This window comes from Vulpes lagopus, chromosome 8, assembly GCF_018345385.1.
Source record: "Vulpes lagopus strain Blue_001 chromosome 8, ASM1834538v1, whole genome shotgun sequence".
In the NCBI taxonomy this organism is placed as follows: domain Eukaryota; kingdom Metazoa; phylum Chordata; class Mammalia; order Carnivora; family Canidae; genus Vulpes; species Vulpes lagopus.
In genome coordinates, this window is record NC_054831.1 from 117,211,616 (window position 1) to 117,231,592 (window position 19,977).

At 51.0% G+C, this 19,977-nt stretch overlaps 1 protein-coding gene across 5 annotated transcripts in view; it reads right to left on the minus strand.

Moving 5' to 3' along the window:
- Nucleotides 1-3,038: 3,038 nt before the first annotated feature.
- ZNF362 (zinc finger protein 362) overlaps nucleotides 3,039-19,977 on the minus strand; it is a 40,091-nt gene continuing 23,152 nt past the window's right edge. For all 5 annotated transcript variants that reach the window (XM_041766231.1, XM_041766229.1, XM_041766228.1 and 2 more), the window contains 5 exons: nucleotides 19,074-19,395; nucleotides 18,125-18,349; nucleotides 8,443-8,521; nucleotides 8,175-8,333; nucleotides 3,039-4,630 (listed from right to left, as the gene is read on the minus strand). In XM_041766231.1, the coding sequence (XP_041622165.1) occupies nucleotides 4,514-4,630; nucleotides 8,175-8,333; nucleotides 8,443-8,521; nucleotides 18,125-18,349; nucleotides 19,074-19,395 (902 nt within the window). In that variant the 3' untranslated portion in view covers nucleotides 3,039-4,513. The remainder of the gene's footprint in view (nucleotides 4,631-8,174; nucleotides 8,334-8,442; nucleotides 8,522-18,124; nucleotides 18,350-19,073; nucleotides 19,396-19,977) is intronic.

Below are 19,977 nucleotides of genomic sequence, written 5' to 3' on the forward strand. Positions count from 1 at the left end.
ACCTGAGCTTGAGCTAATAAGATCTGGGTGGGAATCTGTTCCTCTTCTAACTCCGCGAGTGACTGTGGCCAAATCCCTTACTTTTGCTGTCATCTCTCGTATGTAAAGTGGGGATGCCGATCAACCTCCTTGCGGAGGTTGGGGTGCTCCAGAAAATGTGACTTGCCTTCTCCCTCTCCTTGCTTGCCCCTTCTCCAGCAAGTTCATGGAGTGCAAAGGCTTTGCCAAAAAGAACAGCCATTTCCTGTCTTAAAGAGGAAATGATGGCACAGTCAGTGGTTTCCAGGTGCTAGGCTGGGGCAGCTCCACACTGTGGGTGGAGACCTTCCTGAGGAGGGGGAATGGTCAAGGAAGCTGTGGTATGGAACAGATGACTTCTTGGGAGTGTCTCCCTCCTTTGTCTTACCCAGAGGCCCTCAGTGTGTATGTGTGGTGCATTAGAGGGAATAACAAGCAGGGATAAGCGCTTTCTGTCGCCACTTCTAACAGTGTCACTGTCAATCAACACTGTTAGAATCTGATCATCTTTACAAGCAAATTCTTATTGAGATCTGCTCTCAAAAACAGTTTGAAGTTCCCCAATGCCTCCTGCCCTAACTAGATTAGCAAACCTCAGAATGCCATTTGGACTCTAGATTAGAGATAAGAACAGGCTAGGTGTGCCTAAGAACAGGTTATTGCTTGATAACTTGGGGCTGGCACACCTATGCTCGTACCCTCAGGGGCAATCAAAGCTCCTGAGAACTTCCAGGCAAGCAGGTGAAAACTGGACTCCCAGTCCTCAGAGTATCACTGCCACATGTAAAATCTTCACCTGCCCCTGCTGCCCACCCTGCCAGGCCAGCTCAGATGCCACCCCCAGAAACTGCCAAACATCATCAGCTGTCGGTCATAAGGGACTTAGGTTGACCAGGGCCATGTCAAATAGTAATAGTCACAATTACATTTACTGGTACTTAATACCTACCAGGCACATAATGTTCTAAGCATTAGACATATATTGACTCATTGAATCCTCACATCCACCTTACAAATTGGTTACTATTATTGCCCTCATTTTACATATAAGAAAATCAGGCATAGAGAGGCTACTTAAGTTGCTCAATGTCACACCACCGGCAACTTCAAACTCATTGATGTGAGAACGAGCAAGGAAATTAAACCTGGCCAGAAGCTGGAGTCAGGAACTGAGTCTTGACACCGGCTCTCGGTCTCCTCTGTCTATCTCTGCTTCTGTCTCTGTCCTGCTTGTGTCTGGCCCAACACACATCCCCAACCCCCGGACCGCAGGGTCTTCCAGTTCAGGAGTCCACCATCTCCTAATTTATTCCTAATCCGTGGGCAGGCGAAGCTGGTTGGAGAGTCAGCTAGTGCTGTCCTGAACTGGCTCTTCCAGGAGAAAGAAAGCCCCCATTTGTAGCCCTCCCGAGTTTGTGTTGTATAAACCCCAGCACGGCTGATGTCAAACGGCAACATTCACTGAATGTGGAGCTGGGAAGAGGCGTGCATCGTGCACCCCCAACCAGGACGGCCTGGACACTGCACTGGCACCATTGCTACGACTGGTCTCAGCGCCGCAGGCGCAGTCACGTGTCCACTGCTGGCCAATCAGGTGTGGATGGGGTCGGGTCATGTGATGCAAACATGGCTGCCGGAGCCCGCCGCTTCCCGGCGCCGCCGGCTAGGGGAGGTCAGTATCAGAGACGGCAGTGAGGCCTCTGAAGTTACACAAGTTGTGAGCCTGGGTACTCCACACCCTTTCCCCCTGCCGATGTGAGCACGTCTGGTTTCCTTTTGGGGAGATGTACTGCAGATTGGGGTTTCACCCTCTGTTCCCGGCTTGGAGCGCGGGCTCCAGGTCTGAGCTGATCACGTACAGACTTTGCAGTCACAGTGATTGGCTCGGGGATGGTACCTAACCCAGTCCCAACCAGAAGACCCGATTAGACTACTTGGGGCTTCTGGGAGAGAGACAAAGGCTTGACTGCTGGAAATCTGGGACCTGTGAGGCCGGAGCTGCTGACCGCACAGGAGCCCGAGGATGAAAGCGACTCCGAGAACGAAGCCAAGAGGCGAGCGAGCTGGAGACCCCTCTGAGCCCTGAGGCTGGCCTGACCCCTGCACCTGCACCATCCTGTAAGGCACCTGCTTGCCTGACCTTCCTTCGTCACCCGCAGCCAAGCCTTGCCACACAAGGCCTGGGAGGGCTCAGAGTGAATTCCCGAAGGTGAACTCCGGGGTGACTCTTGGTAGAATGACTTCTGGCTCTCTAAGGATGCCCCCAGCAAAGGACCAGCCTTGATAAACCTTGGGGGAATTAATTCCTGCATTTCCCCCTCAGGCAGTCAAAACATTGACCCACATGGGGAGAATGTATGTGAAGGGGGACTTGGCTCCCTCAGTCCCTGGAATTGCTTCCACAAGTCAGGATGGACCCTGGAGACAGGCAAGATAGGCATGTGGCTGCCCCTCTGGGAGCGGGGGCTGTGAACCTCACTGGTGGACCCCATACATCCCCAAAGGCTTCATTCAGCATGAGACAAGCCTGGGTGAAGTTTGTGTACCTGCCACTTGATTCCACCATGATCCTCAGCAAAAAAAAAAAAAAAAAAAATCCCTCGTGGTTGGCTGCCCCCTCCTAGGGGGCTGTAGGGTGACCAACACCAAGCAGTCGGCTCAGCAGCTGGGGTGAGGCCAGCCCACAATACAAGGCCATTTCCCTTGGTCCCCAGGTCTGGGGGGCGGGGGAGGGGAGAGGAGCATGGAAAGGTGCCCCCCAGCCCCGCCCTCGCACAGAGCACGCCACACACCGCCGCCACCCAGGTGCGGGTACAGTTTATTCTTCACAACAGAGAAATACAAAGAGCAGAGGGTTTGGAATTCCTTTGTTTCTTGCCCCATTTAGTGTCTTCCCCCACATTCGTTTTATGTTGCTCCCCACCCCTTTTCTTAAATCTAATGCAAACTTGTTTCCTGAAGCTTTGAGGGGCACCTGCCCTCACCTCCCTGCCACCAAGATGCAGACTGAGAAGCCAACAGACTGTTTTCTCTTTTTTAATAAGGTAACTAGTTCTAAATATGGTGGCCTGGAGGTCCCATAGAAAAAAGCAAATGGGGTGTTAACAGTATGTAGAACAGCGTATTTACAGGGTAGTAACATGCGGACAAAAAGCTACAATACTGAGTTATCAGACGACGCAAGTCAAACAAAGGGGTGGGGGTAGGGGCAGAGAACCCCATGGGAAAAAAATACCCCAGGAAACGTTAAACTGGTAAATCAATGGCGAGTTAAGGCTTAAAAAGTGTATAAAAATAACACAGTTAATATTCAAAACGGAACTCCAGATACAGAATATATAGATGAGTTTCTGTCTAGTTTTCTTTTTTTTTTTTTCCCGGGGGATGAAGGGGGGCTTCTCCGGGCTCTGTACATAGTTCCTATATACACGGACACGCATGGCTTTCAGATTGGGGTGTGTCTGTGGGGGGCTGAGGGCAGGGTCTGCTCCTGGGACCCTCCTCCCCGAGGATCCCTTCCCTGCTGAGGGGCCTAGGGCCTGGACTGGGGGTTCCCCCTCCATGACAGGGAAGACAAAACCCCTCCCTGGGCACTGCCCCATCTGGAGGAAATTCTGGAGGGGAGGGGTCCTAAGCCCAGGCCCACTCCCTCCCCACCCCTGCTGCCCACAGTCTGGGATGGTGGGAGAGGTAGCCAATAGGTTTCCTGGCCAGCACCGAGGTAGACTGGGGTGGTCTTCAGGGCAGTGGAGGGCCAGGTCTTACCCAGCCCACCCTCACCCCATTTCCCTGGGCCTGCGCCCAGCCCAGCCCAACGCTGCACCCTTTGGTCCTGCGGATCTCTCAGCCCCTCTCCCATTTTGCCTCCTGAAGCCTCGACAGCCCTGGTAGCTGCCACATCCCTCTGCTCAGTAATGCCCAGGGCGTAGCTCGAGAGGTGTGAGCTGGACACCTAGGGGTGAGTGGCTCACTCCAGCTGCCTTCTGTCCCCTCCCACCTGGGGGTCCCCTTTGCAGTCCAGAAACCCAGGCCTGAGCCTTCCCTCAAGACCTGAGGCTGTGGCAAGAGAAGGTCCCACGCTGCCCTCTGTTCTCTGTGTCCATCTGTCCGATTCTTTTAATTTCTCGGTCTTAGCAGCACCAACTTCTTGGCCAATAAATATCTTTTCTGTTATTTCCAAAACAAACTTAAAAAAAAAAAAACAAAACAGTGAAGCAAGTGGAGGGTGGGGAACAAAAAGAAACCCAACAGAGAGGTTCAAAGTGCTCTGAGATCGTCTTTGGATGCCACCAAAACAGTCCAGAATCTTGCAGTTGGCCTGGCCGCCCCCGGAGCTGGACCAGACAGGGCTTCTGCAGCCCAGGCTTTCTGGAAGGTCAGGAAGGTCATGAGAGAGCTCGGCTGCTCCTGGAGGGCCCCTGGAGGAAGTTGGGGCCTGGTGCTGCCTGGGTCTGTGTCTGCCAGTGGGCAGGGTGGGGCGGCGCCTTGGGTCGGCTCAGATGAGGGAAATTCGCACCGGGATGCCGGGGGACTCCGTCCTCTGGGGCGAGTGGTGGCTCACCAGGTGCTCCACCACTGTATGTTTGGACATGTGCTTCATCAGGTAGGTCTCCTGCGGGCAGGGGTGAGATTCAGAACAGGGAACCAACCAACCACTGGCAAGAGATGCGGGGGTGGGGGGAGGGGGGCTGCAGTTCCCACAAGTGGCCACTGGAGGGCTCCTTGGTAGGTGGGCCAGCTAATGGGGAGCAGCCCTGGCTCTAAGGCATCAGAGGGCAATGGGCATTAGGTCTGGTGATGCTGCATCGCTGCCAGGGGTGAATGCTGTTCACTTACCAATCTCTGGGCCCACAGCATGCCAGCCGGAGAGCTGGCAGGCACCGGCTTGTCCCTCGGCAGCACCCACCTGGACTTCCCTAGGCCCAGGCCAACAGGCTATAGCAGGGTATGCTGGCCAAACCTCAGCCTGCCATGGGGATCACGCATAGCTGCCCCCATCTGTCTGGTGCTTCAGTGTGGGAGGAGCAGGAGGCCTGGGTCTGAGCTGGGTTTTGCCATTTCCTAGCAGTGGAACCTCAGACACATCATCTCATATGTCCCAATCCTGTTTTCTCCTCTTGAAGACCCAACCTCAGAGGGTTGCTAGAGTGGACAGAGCTCCCAGCATGCAGTATGGGTTAAGGGGACTACTTTTTCTTTGGTTTCTACACTGCATTCCAGGTGGCGGTGGGAGCCCTGGCCACTGCAGCCACCTCCAATCCCCACCCCACTCGACCCTCCCTGGGGAAGAAGCTGGACCTGATAGCACTGGTGACTTGCAGAAGCATAAAACTGGGCATGTTCGGCTCGCTCCTTGAGTGCCCCCACAGGTTCTGCTAAGTCTGACCTGAGGCACCCACAGGTGGGTGGGTGAGGTGACCTCAAGGCTCACCTGCAGGCCCAGAGGCCCTCACACTCAGTGGGAGGAGGTGGAGCACTTGGTGAGCCACCACTCACCCTCCAGCTTCAAACATCACCTTGCTCAGAAAGTGGTAGAGCAAGCCCTCAGATGTGGTGGCAACATGCTATGAACCACCACCAGAGGGAAGCAATCAGCCACGTCCACACTAGGAAACCACTGTCAATGAACACATTGCAGAGAAAAAAAAGGCCCAGGCTGGGGAGAGTGGGGGTGGCGAAGACAGGGTGGGGGGATCAACAGATTTAAAGACATACTGATTGGATGCAGTGTAGGGAACTTATTTGGATCATGATTACAAAGTCAAATTGTAAGGAAATAAAATTCTGGCCTTCAGGAGACAAAAATGTGAACGCTGACTGGGTATTTGATGATACCCAGTGGCGAATGGTAAAGATACCGTGGATATGTTCAAAAAGAGGAGTCCTTTTGCTGAGCGTCACAGTGAACATTCTCAGATGGAATAATATAATGTCTATTTTACTTCCAAAAATAAGGATATGGATGAGGCAAGATTAGTTGATGGCTCTGGAGGCTAATGGAAACAGCGTGTTCACTATTCTAAAATGTTTCTTTTATGTATAAGGTAGTTTAAAATTCAATCCATTAAACTTTTTTTGTTTTTTATAAAAGGTATGTTGGGGTGCCTGGCTGAATCAGTTGGTGGAGCATGTGACTCTTGATCTCAGGGTTGTGGGTTCAAGCCCCATACTGGGCATGGAGCCTACTTTTTAAAAAAGGTATGCCAGGGGATCCCTGGGTGGCGCAGCGGTTTGGCGCCTGCCTTTGGCCCAGGGCGCGATCCTGGAGACCCGGGATCGAATCCCACATCGGGCTCCCGGTGCATGGAGCCCGCTTCTCCCTCTGCCTGTGTCTCTGCCTCTCTCTCTCTCTCTCTCTCTGTGACTATCATAAATAAATAAAAATTAAAAAAAAAAAAAAAGAAGATACCCTTTAAAAAAAAAAGGTATGCCAGCTTAATTTAATTACAAACAAAAATATATTAAAAATAAAGGTCATTATTCTTGTTCTAAGGAGTTCAGTTCAGGGTGGGGCTGCAGGCCAGATGAGCTGGGACACCTCCTGCCCCCAGAGTTCAAATAGACTCTATCTAGAACTGCAGCCACAACTCTGGCAGCCCCTTCCCTGGGAGCAGTGTGAGGAGGCGAATGTCAGGGCGAAGGTCAGCCAGCTGAGTGGGGCTCCTCAGTCTGGGGTGCCCCACCTCGCCCCTGGGGGCCCTTCCCTACAGGTTCTGCCTTCTTTCATCTCTCCTCTGCCCTGTGAACTCCAGGGAAGGAGCAGTGTGACGTAGGCCTGGCTGGCACCTGACATACTGCTGACCACCTCACATGTGCCCCCTCCAGTCAGTGACCTTTCAAAAGTACCCTCCAGACAGTCCCCTCCCCAACCCCCATGGCTTCCCATTCCACCTGGCAAATATCCAAACTCCCTAACAGGGCCCCCCCAGCCGTGTGTGACCTAATTTTCTTTTAGTTCCTGGGACACGCCATGTTTGTTCCACCTCAGCGTGTCTGCATTCACCAGTGCCCTGCTTGGAAGGTTCTCACCATCCTTACCCTTCAAAGCTTCACTGGCCCCCTCAGTTGGCCTACCCAGACCTGCTCCCCTTTCCCAAATCCATTCCACCCTCCCTGCTGCTTTATCAACCTACGTTTCCTTCAGACCAGTGGTTCTTGGTCTGAGGAGAGCCACCCCCTGCCCCAGGACGTTTGGCAGCATCTGGAGGCATTTGGGGTTGTCAGAGCTTGAGGAGGGGGTTGCTGGTGAGCAGAGGCCAAGGCTGGTGCTAACATCCTACAATGTACCTGACAGCCCCCCACCCCCAATAAGAGGGCCCTGGCCCAAATGTTACCAAGCACTGAGGGTGACAAACCCGGCTTAGAGCAGTTACCACAACTTGTCATTCCCTGTTTATTTGTGTAGTTACTTGTTTAATATCTGTCTCCAGCCATAGACTCCAACCTCCCTGGGGGCAAAGAATATGTGTGTTTGATTCATCGTGATGCCCCAATGCCTGGCACAAGTGTTCCGTAAACACCAAGTGAATAAACAGCCGTGTTAGCAGACGTTTGTTAGGCACTGTGCTGGCCAACAGCCCAGTGAGGTGAGAACTACAACCTCCTCTGTGTTACAGATAGGGAAGAGGAGGCCCAGTGAGCTCTGTCTGGGTTTACGTGGGCTCTGTGGACCAGAATACTTCATTAGCTGAACACACACACCCAAGCGACTTGCCAGATTCCCTCTGGTGGGTGCCAAAGCGCCTCTTTGCTTAGGGAGCCTTCCCACCCAGGGACAGGGGGCTGGATGAAAAGACCCTGTACCCTTCAGGCCTTTCTAGAGACGAGGTGGCTCTGGGCCGAGTCACTGTGCCCCCTAGCGGCCATGATGGGGCCTGCAACTTCTCCAGTGGAAAGGCCCTTCCGGCGTGCCTGGCGCCCCCACTACTGCCTGGAGTGTTCCGGGCCCAGAGGAAACCACGCCCGGGAAAGGTAGGCTGAAGGCCACTAGGTGACCGGGAGTAGGGCCTAGGGCAGCCAAAAACAGAACTGGCTCTGCCACCCATCATGATCTCGGAGAGTCATTCCCCTCTCTGGGCCTGTTTCCTTGTCTGGAAAGTGGGGAGAATCTACAGATCTGATGAGGAGGAGGCTCCCCAGGGACCCCAGGCACTCACCGAGGTGTAGGCCCGCCCACACATGCTGCAGCAGTAGGCCTTGGCGTGCTTGATGGCGTGGGCCGAGAGGTGGATCTGCAGGGAGGCGGAATCCGAGTAGGCCCGGTAGCAGTTGGGACACTTGTAGGGCTTGTCCTTGTTGTGCTGGCGCTGGTGAGACTGGGGGGGGGGGGGCACAGCAGGGGCTCAGGGGCCAGGCAGGGCTCCCCAGCCCCACCCCCTTCTGCTCCCTTTGCACCTAGCAGGCAAGAGCCAGGCGTGCACTCACCTGGAGGTTGGAGAGCTGAGTGAAAGCCTTTTCGCAGCCAGGATGTGGGCACTTGTAGGGTCTGTCGCCTGTGTGGATTCTGTAATGGGCAGCGCAGTGAGGTGGAAGTCCCTGACAGGTACCCCAGGCCAGCTCCAGTCCCCAGCCCTTGGACGGCCTGCACCTGCACCGTGTATCTGGTTCCCAAGCTTCCCGGTCTCCACTCCCCAGAGAGCAGCACCAGGCAAGAGCTGGGAACTTCAAAGACCACGCCCCCCCTTCTCCTTCCTTCTTTGGCCTCCCACTGCCAGTCTGTAAATCCAGCCCACCATCGGCACCTACTCAGAGACGCACTCAGAGACCCAGCCCAGCCTCCAGCTACACATCAGGGGCTTGCACAGACAGCTTTCTGCCCCTCTCCTCTTAACCCACCTGCAGACCACCATGGAAAAGAACACAGATCCACAGCTTTGCCAGGAAATGCCCCGTCCACCCTCCTCTTTCCCTCAGAAGGAAGCCTCTCTCTCTCTGACTGGCCCCCAATTTCTGTCTCCTGCCCTGTCCCCACACCAGAGACATATCCATGGTGGCTACCTGGTCACCCCAGCTACTGAGGGAATGCAGGACAGTGAGGCCTGAAGTTCAGCCCCTCTGTCCACTCCCACTCCTGGGTTCTCATCCTGGCTCTACCATCTACAAGCTGGGTGACCTTGGGGAAAGAAATCCCTGGGCCTCAGTTTATCTGCAAAATGGGCATAAAAATATGACCTCACTTCACTTTGTGAAGATCACATTAGATAAAACATGTTAAGGGGCTTATCCAAGTGTTGGCACAGAGCTGACTTAGTAAAAACTTGCCAGTATTACTATCATTGATTCATTCAACAATTATTACATTGGGTACCCGTGTGCCAGGCACCATGTTTGGTACTCAGAATGAACAAAACAGACAAAAAGCCACTGCCTCATGGAAACAAACAACAAACATAAAATAAGTAAGTAAGTCCCATGTAGAATGTAGTCAGTGCTGTGAGAAGAAAAAAAAGTAAGGTGGAGGGAGCATGAATGTTCTGGGATGGTGGTGGTGGGGGTAGGTGTGCTATTTTTTTTTTTTTAAGATTTTATTTATTTATTCATGAGAGACACACACACACACACAGAGAGAGAGAGAGAGAGAGAGAGATGCAGAGACACAGGCAGAGGGAGAAGCAGGCTCCATGCAGGGAGTCCGACGTGGGACTCGACCCTGGGATCACGCCCTGAGCCAAAGGCAGACGCTCAACCGCTGAGCCACCCAGGCGGCCTGGTATGTGTGCTATTTTAAATAGGGTGGTCAGGGTGGGCCTCCCTGAGAGGGTGACTCCAGACAGAGTGCTGACTTCAGGGCTGATGTGGCTTATTTTCTGCTCAAGTCTGTGCTGCTGCACATGCTTGTCTGACAGCCCAGGTGAGGAGGAGGTGGGCCCAGAGCAGGTGTGCAGCTGCTCAGGAGCCCGGCACACGGGGGCGGAAGCCCCGTCCTCCATGCGAGCCTTCCACTTTCAGCCTGTGCTTGTCCTCTGTCACCTGTTCTGGCAAATCCTCTCTGCCAAGCAGGTGGGCAGCGGAATGCTGGCTGGCCTGAACCTTGTTTCCCTCATTTGCCACCGAGCATCAGGGGGAGGGAAAACCCGGCCCTGGTCACTTGGTGTCAGTTCCTGTCCCTGGTGCCCCAGCCCACCTCACTGACGGGGCTTGCTCTGCTCATCAACAAACTGAGCAAACAAATTGAGGTTCCTGTCGCAGCAGGCTCCGTGCTGGCCAGGCCAGAAAGAAGAACCCTTTCTGCCAGCAGTAAGACCCTGGCTGCCCACTACTAACGTGGATAGTCCAGATTCCTTAGTGTGGCATTCAAGGCCCTTCACCATGGGCTCTGGCCTCACCTCCCTGCTCCTCTGCACCCTACCTCCTGGTCGGAGATCCGTTTCTCATCAGGCAACCTTGTCTGACTGATGACTCTGCCCGCCACACCTGTGTCCCGGCTGCATCCCCAGCAAAGGCAGCCACCCCCCCATCCCACCATCTCCTCCATGAGGTGGGGACCGGAGGGCAAGCACAGGGCAGCCCACAAGCTGCATGGAGACTTGCCAAATGCCACCGGGCTGGCCTGGTTTTGAGAACCCATATTCGACCTGTACATTTCTGGCCGTCACACATGTGGGGACTCATCCCAGCTATGGCACCCTGTCTCTACAACAGAAGGACCTTAACAGCCATCTGGACTGACCCCGCCTGAGGCCATAGCCCTCCATTTCTTCCCATCCTCATTCCCCTCCAGGGCTGGGGAATTCCTTCAGCTGCAGTTGAAGGGCAAAGGAGACCAAGGGACCCTGGGACATGCACTGATTTTGTTCTAACCCACCCCCCCAACAACCCACCCCAGAGTCCTCACCTCCCACTGGGCTTCTCCCCTGCTCTCAGCCTCCATCCCCACTGGCCTCCTCTTGGCACTAGATTCCAGGCTCCTTCCTTTATCCAGGCTGGCTGTCCACTCTTCTGGGCATACTTCCCTCAGATAATGGCTGGTGAAAACCCATACTCCTATTGTTAGCATAGAAGCTTTGACTGGGCACCTTTCCTGACTCCCTAGATCAGGCCTGGCCTCTGTAGCCCCCCAACACCCCCCGCCCCAAGTGTTGGTACTTATGTTGTCACCATCTAGTCACTGTTTCCTGGACTGCCTCCTGAGGCCAAGTGCTTCCCTGGTCTCATTCACCACCATTACCCCAGGGCCTGGCGCAGGCTCAGCTCGAGGACACGGTATGGAGTCATGGACCAAATGAAGGAAAGTGAGTTTTCTCTCCGAGGCCAGTCACAGTCAACAGTACTATGCTCCGTACGACCAAAGCCGTCCGTACTGCACAAGTATTTGTTGACTGCCTGCCCAAGCACCCTCCAGAGGACATCAGGTCCTTCTTCAGGGACCCCACCAAGCCCTCCTCCAGCCTCCTCTAGTCTAAGTGCCAAGGCTGCCTGGCCTCCTCCCTGGACTCCCAGCCTCAGCCTTGCCTCCACCCACCTGCCCCGCCTCCTCCACCTGTGCAGGAGCACAGGGACCTGACCTTGTCATGGCCCCACCTGGCAACCTCCACCGTCTTTCCCTTTTCCAGGACAAAGTCCAAACCCTGTGCCTGGTATTCAAGGCCTTGGTTTCTAAAGCCTCGCTCTCCACCACTGCTCTCCCCAGCGTAGCATCCTTCCAAATTCCCCACAACACACATGCAGACACATACCCCAGCAGGCCCCAGAGAACTTTGCTTGTGCTGTTGACCGTCTCTAGGAAGGGTTACAGACCCTTCAACACCTGACCCAGATGGTCCTCCCCACCACCACATACTTCCCTCCTTTTATGAACACTTCCACACCCACCAGCCTCCAGGTCACAGAGGGCTTCCTCTGGGCCAGGGCTTGCCTCTGACCATTGATCGCCCTTGTGTGTGCCACCCAGCAGTGGGCTGGCTCTTTGGGGAGTGCCAGCTGGGTGACTGGAGGGCAAGGCTGTGTGCTTTCCCTGAAACAGCCCCCAAGCTCTTCAGGCCCTGAACTGCGAGTCAGAAGTAAGTCCTCAATTCCCACAGCACAGTCCTGCCTTTGCCCTGCACCTTCTCAGTAGGGGACAGCCCAGCCCTGGCTCCCACAGGGGCAGTGAAGGGGAACTCACCGTGGACCCCAGGCCCCACCCCGGGGCCCCAGAGACTCACTCTGCTGTGTCTAGCACCTCCATCCAGCCAAGCTCCTTCCGCAGCCTGACTTCCGCAGCCCCTTCCTCCCTGTGCCACAGGCAGGCTCCTGGGGGATCTGGGCTTGAACACACTTCTACCTCCTCTTAGCGGAGTGACCTTGGGCAAGTGACTTTGCCTTCCTGACCCCAGTTTCCTCAGCCCAAAAATGAGGATGATGATAATAATAACTGAAAGGACTGTAAGGACTCAGTGACCTATTCTAAGGGTGTTCCTAAGATACTTTCATGGTGATAGTTTTTTAATACATTCATTTCTATTTAAGACAAATACTTTATGAAAATCAAAGAGTTTACTCAATGTTTACATAAAATCATTGAAAGTTCATTAGTTCTCACTGGTCTTTTATTTCCCAGGTAATAAAGGACGTAGAGTGACTGTGCTTTGTAATTCACATGACACTAGGTTCGGCGACTGAGCCTTCTGCAAGAGGACTCCCTCTTCCTGGAATTTTTCAGATGTGCTATCTCTTACTTAGAAACACAGATTCACAGTGTAGGAGGACTCTACCGATGCCTTGTATGGAATCACCTTCTGCAGGGCCAGGCACCCAGGAGCCTTTGACAAGGACTAGTTGTTGTTACGAATTTATTACCACGACCATCATCATTGGTGGAACTCGAACGACACCTACCCTTGCCACCAGCATCGGTCCACATGTACGCATCACAGAGCCCAGAGAAGAGAAACAAATGCAAAAAACCGGTTTTCAGCCTGAGTAAACAAATCCAGTCACTCGTGCCTTTTCCTATAACTCACTAACCCACTCACAAAATGCTATCCCTGATTTTGGCATCGTGATGCTGCGCATCTGTGATCTTATATACATGTGCTAACTGCTGTTGTATGTGTGACAAATGCTGTTTTTGTTTGATGACCGGACTCACTACAAAGTTCTGCTGACTTTCTTTTGAACTACATGTGGTATTTATTATTTACTGGGCCAACCCTGAATCTGAATTTCTAGAACACTCTGCCAATCACCTGCTTTTCTTTACTTGCTGTGTCTTCCTTTCACAGGAGGTCCCACCAAAATGCTCCAGCTCCTCTAAACTACATTACCAAAATGCTCCCAGGCACATCTTTCTCAACAAGCAGAGTAATCTTGCTCAACCTGTTTCTAACTCCCATTTCTATTACATGACCAAGGCTGGGTTAGCCTTGGACATGATCGTCTTTTATTCCCATCATTACTGGCAGTCACCCTTGGAGGATGGATTTGATTTATGCCCTGATTAGTTCTCTGTGGAGGGGCAAAAAGCAGGAGTGAGTCTCTGTGGAATGGTAGGAAACAAGGAACCTGGATTCTGGTTGCTTCTTTATATCTGGCTTTTTTTGTTTGTCTCTCTAATGGATTCTGGGACTTGTGGGCATTTAGGACACCCACCTCTTTGTCACTGGATTAGGACACATTGGTTTAATTATAGGTGCCGCTGTCTAATGGCTAATAATTTGTCTCGAATGTTAATAGGACCCTCTTACGTTGCTTGTTTGGTTTCCTACTATTATGCACTCAAATCACTCAAGAGAAAAAAAAATATGTGTCCTCGGGAATAGAGAACTATCCTTGGATCAAAAAACATCAGCAAAATACCCTCCCCTTCAGGGGCCTGTTAATTTTTTGCTGCTTTTATGGTCATGGTCTTGTTTAATATTTTAAAACAAAAGTTTACTTCTAAAAAAAACTAGGATTCTTTTTTTAAAGATTTTATTTATCATGAGAGAGAGCATGTGTGTGAGAGAACACAAGCAGGGAAAGGGACACAGGAGAGGGAGAAGCAGTCTCCGCTGAGCAGGAAGCCCCATGCAGGGCTCGATCCCAGGATCCCGGGACACAACCTGAGCCAAAGGCAGACGCTTACCTGACTGAGCCACCCAGGTGCCCCAAAACTAGGATTCTTCATACTTATCACTACTTGGTACTAATGTTTATTTTCTATTAGACCAAGGCTCATACCCGCATAGGCTGCCCACCTTGTGCCCTAGCCTTCTCAAATCCAGGCCTCAAATCAGAATAATAAAGTTATCAAAGTATCTCTTACACCTACATGCTCTTGGACTTTCTAGATGGCCACCAGCGACACCAAAGATTTTTTCTTTGATTTATAAGAAGAGGAGTGCTCTAAATTATCAAGTGTTTTGTATTTTCTAGTTTTAATTAGCAAACACTAGAGCGAGGGCTGTCCTATAAAGATGCAAGCATAAGAAAGTTGGCAAATCAAAAGAAGAAACGCTCAAGCTGGCTCAGTCAGTTAAGCACCTGACTCTTGATTTCAGCTCGGTCATGATCTCAGGGTTGTGAGATCGAGCCCCTGCATTAATTTTAGATTTTATGTGTGTGTGTACATATATATGTGTATAAATATTTATATGTATTATATATATGATTATATGCAATTTATATAAATATATAGTATATCATATAGAATTATATATATGTGTACTTTAAAAAATTATTATTTATATATTCATGAAGATGCAGAGAGAGAAGCAGAGACATAGGCAGAGGGAGAAGCAGGCTCCCTGCAGGGAGCTCAATGTGAGACTTGATCCCAGGACCCCGGGATCATGATCTGAGCCAAAGGCAGACGCTCAACCACTGAGCCACCCAGGCGTCTCTATATATGCACTTTTTAAAATGAAGACAAAAAAACAGTAATTTATTTTCATGTACAATAAAAAATCAAAAAGTAATGTTCTTAAAAAAATTTTTTTCCACATTTAACTACACTTAATTAGTGACAGTCCTAACACATGCTTTATGAGATAAAGTAGAACCCAAAGATGGCTCAATGCCCTTGCTGCCTAAAATATGTTCTTAATCTGAAAAATTTGTCATGCATTATATCTTAATAGAAGACTCCACTCTCCTCCATTCTGACATTGTTGATTGTTAAAATAAATGTTGCTTATTACAATAAATGGGCCATGTAGTCTTATCAACAGTTCCCCATCCCAGCTGCCTAAAGGCGTCTACTTCAGGTCAGAAGTTGAGTCTTCTGAAAAAGACATTAAGCTTGAGTAAAGGCCCGTAGCACACACTGTCTATTCTCTCAGGGAATAGATGATGAATGAGCACAGCTTCCATGCTGATGCCATCACCTTGACCGGACACTGCCTGACACGAAGGCAGGACCCAAGACTCTTCAGTCCAGAAACAGACACTGTGGCAAAGCAGACTACCCAAGATCAGCAGAACAGGTGTTACGACCTTGAAGTGAATGAAAGTGATTTAACCAGAGTTTATTTCTATTTCCTAAAGGGGATATGAGAAGACCCTTTTCTTCTTTGATCTGCCTCTAATCCTCAATTTAGGAGGCTATGTTTGAACAAGGAATAAAATATTTCTTAAATGGTGCCTTCGCAACTAACCCTTCAGAATTCTGGGGGAAGAGGGAAACTAAACAAAGTTGTTTTTTTTTTTTTTTAAACAAAGTTAACATAGATATAAACTCATGAATTATCAAGGAAATTTTAAAATAATTCTGTTGGGACACCTGGGCAGCTCAGTTAGGTGAACATCTGACTCTTGATTTCTGCTCAGGTCATGATCTCGGGGTCGTGGGATTGGGCCCTGCATCAGCCTCTGTGCTTAGCACGGAGTCTGCTTAAGGATTCTCTCTCTCCTCTGCCCCTCCCTCCCTTGTCCCCCAACTCTCTCTCTCTCTCAAATAAATAAATAAATCTTTAAAAAAAGTAATAAAATTAAAAAATAGTTCTATTGAAACAGCATGTTACTGGCCCCACCTACAAAACTGCTCAGAATAATCGCTGACAAATACAGTGCCTTTACTGGGATCATTTACTCCTCGTGGCTGTTAGTTTGGTAAATAGGGTAAGAATCTGTCCCCCTTCCCTACAGGATATAATTGGGTAAATCAAATTTGTAACCATGACCATGCCAGAAATGTCACATTTAAAGACAAATTTCATTTAATTAGACATGACAAGCCTGAGAGCAAAACACAAGGGCCAACCTTCACATGTGGGAATGTGGCCTCCCTAGGAAGCTGCACTAGATCTGCTCCCTGGCTTGTGAAACCCCAGCCCTTAAGGTTACAGAAAAAGTGGCTCCTGCCAGCCCAAGACACTGACAAACGGGAAATCTGCAAAAAGAACGTACCCTGACCGTTACAGGCTGTAGGGGCAACAACCCAACAAATCTGAACTGAATGGTTCTAGCTTTCTGATCCTAGATAATATCCTAAGAAATTTTTTCACACACAAGATTAAAATCATGACCCCGGGGTTTTGCGAGGTCTCCTGACAGAAGTTAACTCTGAAACCTCAGTGTCACATGCTCTGATTTTAATAGCCATACAACCAGCAGGACTTTGTTTATTAGTCACCCCTCCCCCCCCCCGCCAGGGGCATCTGGGTGTCTTAGTTGGTTAAGCCTCTGCCTTCAGCTCAGGTTGTGATCTCAGGGTCCTGCGACAGAGCCCCTTGTCCAGCTCCTGGCTCAGTGGGGAGCCTGCTTCCTCCTCTCCCTCTGCTTCTCCCCCTGCTCATGCTCTCTCTCTGTATCTCTCTGTCTCAATGAGTAAACAACAAAAAAATCAACACCTCATTACATATGCCTGTGTCCAAAAAAAACTGGCCAAACTTAAAAAGAAATCAAAGTAATGACAAACATCAGAAAATTGCTGGAACAAAAACAAAAACAAAAACAAAAGAAAATTGCTGGGACACACTTCGATGGTCAAATCCTTATACCTCGGGAGGCACAGGAGCGAGAGAAACAGAGGCTTGCCCTGCTGTCACTCTGCCAATGTTTCTTACTTATCAAACCTACACATTAGGTCTCCGAGTCCAAGAACCAGACAAGGCATTCTGCATCCTGTGATAAAGCCTACTAAGACCATGGACATATACAAATAAATCACAACAGAGATAACAATTTTTAAAAACCTGGAAACAAAAACTAGGGTCTCTCTGTCTAGCATTAGTCCCCCAAAGAGAGAAAACTTGATTGCTCCTGGCGAATTACAAGCTCCACAGCAAAAATCACCTAATCCCCGACTTTTACAAAGCTGATATTGGCCAACAGATAGCAATGCTCACAGATGTGATCATCACTGGGGGAGAGAACCACTGTGTCTCTTCCTCTCTGAAGGGATGAACTGCAATCTTGGTAACCTTTGGTATGTTTCTTTAAATACCTATGGTATTTTTATTTGGTGAGTGCCAAGTTAGCCTTTCTGATGTCTGTATTCCTCTGCAAAAATTTGTCTTTCCTCAAAGCATTTGTATTTCTGAGGCTGTCTTTCACACACTTCACTAGACTGTATGCCTATGAGGACAGGGATTTTTGTCTGTTTTATTCACTGCTGTGTCCCCAGCACCTAGGATCATGTCTGTCTTAGAGCACAGGCTCTGTAAATATTTGTTACATGGATGAATCATATGCCCTATAAAAGATAGTTCTATTTATTCCACAAATATTCAACAAATGCCTAGTTGCTTGTTACGCTCCACACACTGAGGATATGAGAATGGAGATGACCAAGCCCTTGCCTTCAAGAACACCCAATGTATTTGGGGTGGTGGGCAAAGAACCTGGCAAGACAGCCTGCCACTGCTCTGATGGGGATGCACATGGCCTGTTGGGGCCCCAGGAGGACTTTCCTGGGGGAAGCTGAATAGAGAGATGGCTAGGAGAGGGCCAGAGAAACAGGATAAAGAAGGGAGAGAGTGTTTCAGGTAAAGGACACAGCAGATGAGAAACTGGGAAGGGCAGCATAGTAGTGATGGTAGAGGCCACTGAGGTCTATAAAAGTCCTATTATCAGAGGCCTCAAAAGCCAAGTAAAGGAGTTTGGTCTTGACCATCAGGGCAGTAGGCACCTAAGAAGGTCTTTGCACCTGGCATAGGTGCTGAGCTGATACCGGCTGCAGGGGGGCAGCACCAGGCAGGCCACTCACCTGGTGTGCTGCTGGAGGTGGGAGAGCTGTCGGAAGGACTTATCACAGTAGGAGCAGTGGTAGGGCTTGACGCCCAGGTGGATGCGCAGGTGCTGGGCCAGGTAGGAGGCGTTGGCAAAGGACTTGGAGCAGTGCGGGCACTTGTGGGGCTTGGCCTCGGTGTGTGACTTGGAGTGGATCTGCATCTCAGACTTGGTGAAAAAGGTCAGCGGGCACACCTTACACCTGTGGGGCAAGAGGCACATCATACCCGGGAAGTGTAAGCTTCTGCCTGTAAGCTCAGGGGACTTCCACAGCACACAGACCTCGCACCTGGCACAGGGCTTTCTTGTGAGGAGCCCACCTTGGAAAGACAGGGGGCAGCCTACCAACCCGAGCACCCTCCAATGTGGAGGTGAAGGCTGTCCTACTGGGGGCCCATTTGCAGCAGGAGGGGAGTGGGTTACATTTCCCCGGGAGGAGAGGCCCAGCAGTCCTGGAAAGGTGTGCCCAACACTCCTTACTCCTTAACACTCAGGAGTAAGAAGTTCTCCTCTGGGCTGCACATCAGAAGCATCTGGGGAGCTTTCAAAAAGGGCTGACTGGACCTCTGCATGCCCCCCCACCTAACAAATTAAATCAGGATTTCTGGAGGTACAGTTCTGGGATTGGCATTTTCTGAGCATTCCCCAGATGATTGTAACTTGAGGGCTGAGAACATTGTTGGAAGGGAGGAAGAATCAGACTCCCACATTTCCAGGCTGCCTGTGAGGTTGGCTCCCAGCAGCCCTGCACATGCATGGAGTACAGCCCCCAGCCCACCTGCAAAAGGTCAGAACTCCCACTCCTCTGGGCCTGGCACCCACCCTCAGCCCCCCCCAGGGTCCCTCTTTCCAACCCCAGCTGCTGGGCATCTAGGGCGAGCCTCCGCCCCATGCCCATGTGGACCCCCTCCCACCAAGACCCCCACCTGTATGTCTTGCCCTCCTTGGCAGTCTCGCCCGAGGCCAGGATGGGGTAAGGGACTACGAGGACAGGCGGCCCCCCTGGGTTCTCCGCCTTGATCTTTTTGCGGCCGCGCTCGGACTTGGGGGGGCCAAGCAGGCCGTGGCCCTGGATTGTCTTGATGGAGTCCAGGAGGGGGGGGCTGGTGATCCCTGAGATGAGGGTGGGGGACGAGGCGATGAGGCGGCTCTGGCTGGTGGTGGTGGGTGTGGACGGGGTGCTGGTACCCGTGCCTGCACTCGACTCGGACGTGCTCACAGCCGGGGTCCGGGAGGAGAGCCCCAGACCTGTGGAAGACATGGGGGTGGGGGCAGCTGCAGAGGCCTTTCCGAGCCTCCCCTTCCCTTTGTAAATTACCCCGGGGTGACTCCATGAGAGCCTGTGTACGTGTAAGATGCCTTACACACCTAAGGACTAAATTGGGTTGGTAACAGAGGCCCTTTGGAAATACTTCAAACCACAGCAAAAAAGCACAAAGATGTTCACTACTGTATTATTTGCAATGGCAAAAAATCAGAGTAATCAAAATATGCAACATGAGGGAAGGAGTCAATAAACTGTGATTAACCTTCTCTACTGAATATTAACTGCCCATTAAAAAGATGATGTTTGTGAAATGAAACACACGCACAAAACAAATGAACAGACATGTTATATGTATGTACAGAAAAAGTAAGTAGGGGAAGAAGAGGTACCAAAAGTGATGTGGACAGTAAGGTTAGGAGTAAAAAAAATTTTTTTAAGTTTTTTGGCTTAACTGTACTTTGATTCTTTGACAATGAACTTTTTCAAAAACTTCTGTAATACAAGGGTGCCTGGCTGGCTCAGTCAGAGGAGCAGTGTTCAACTCTTGATCTCGGGGTTGTGGG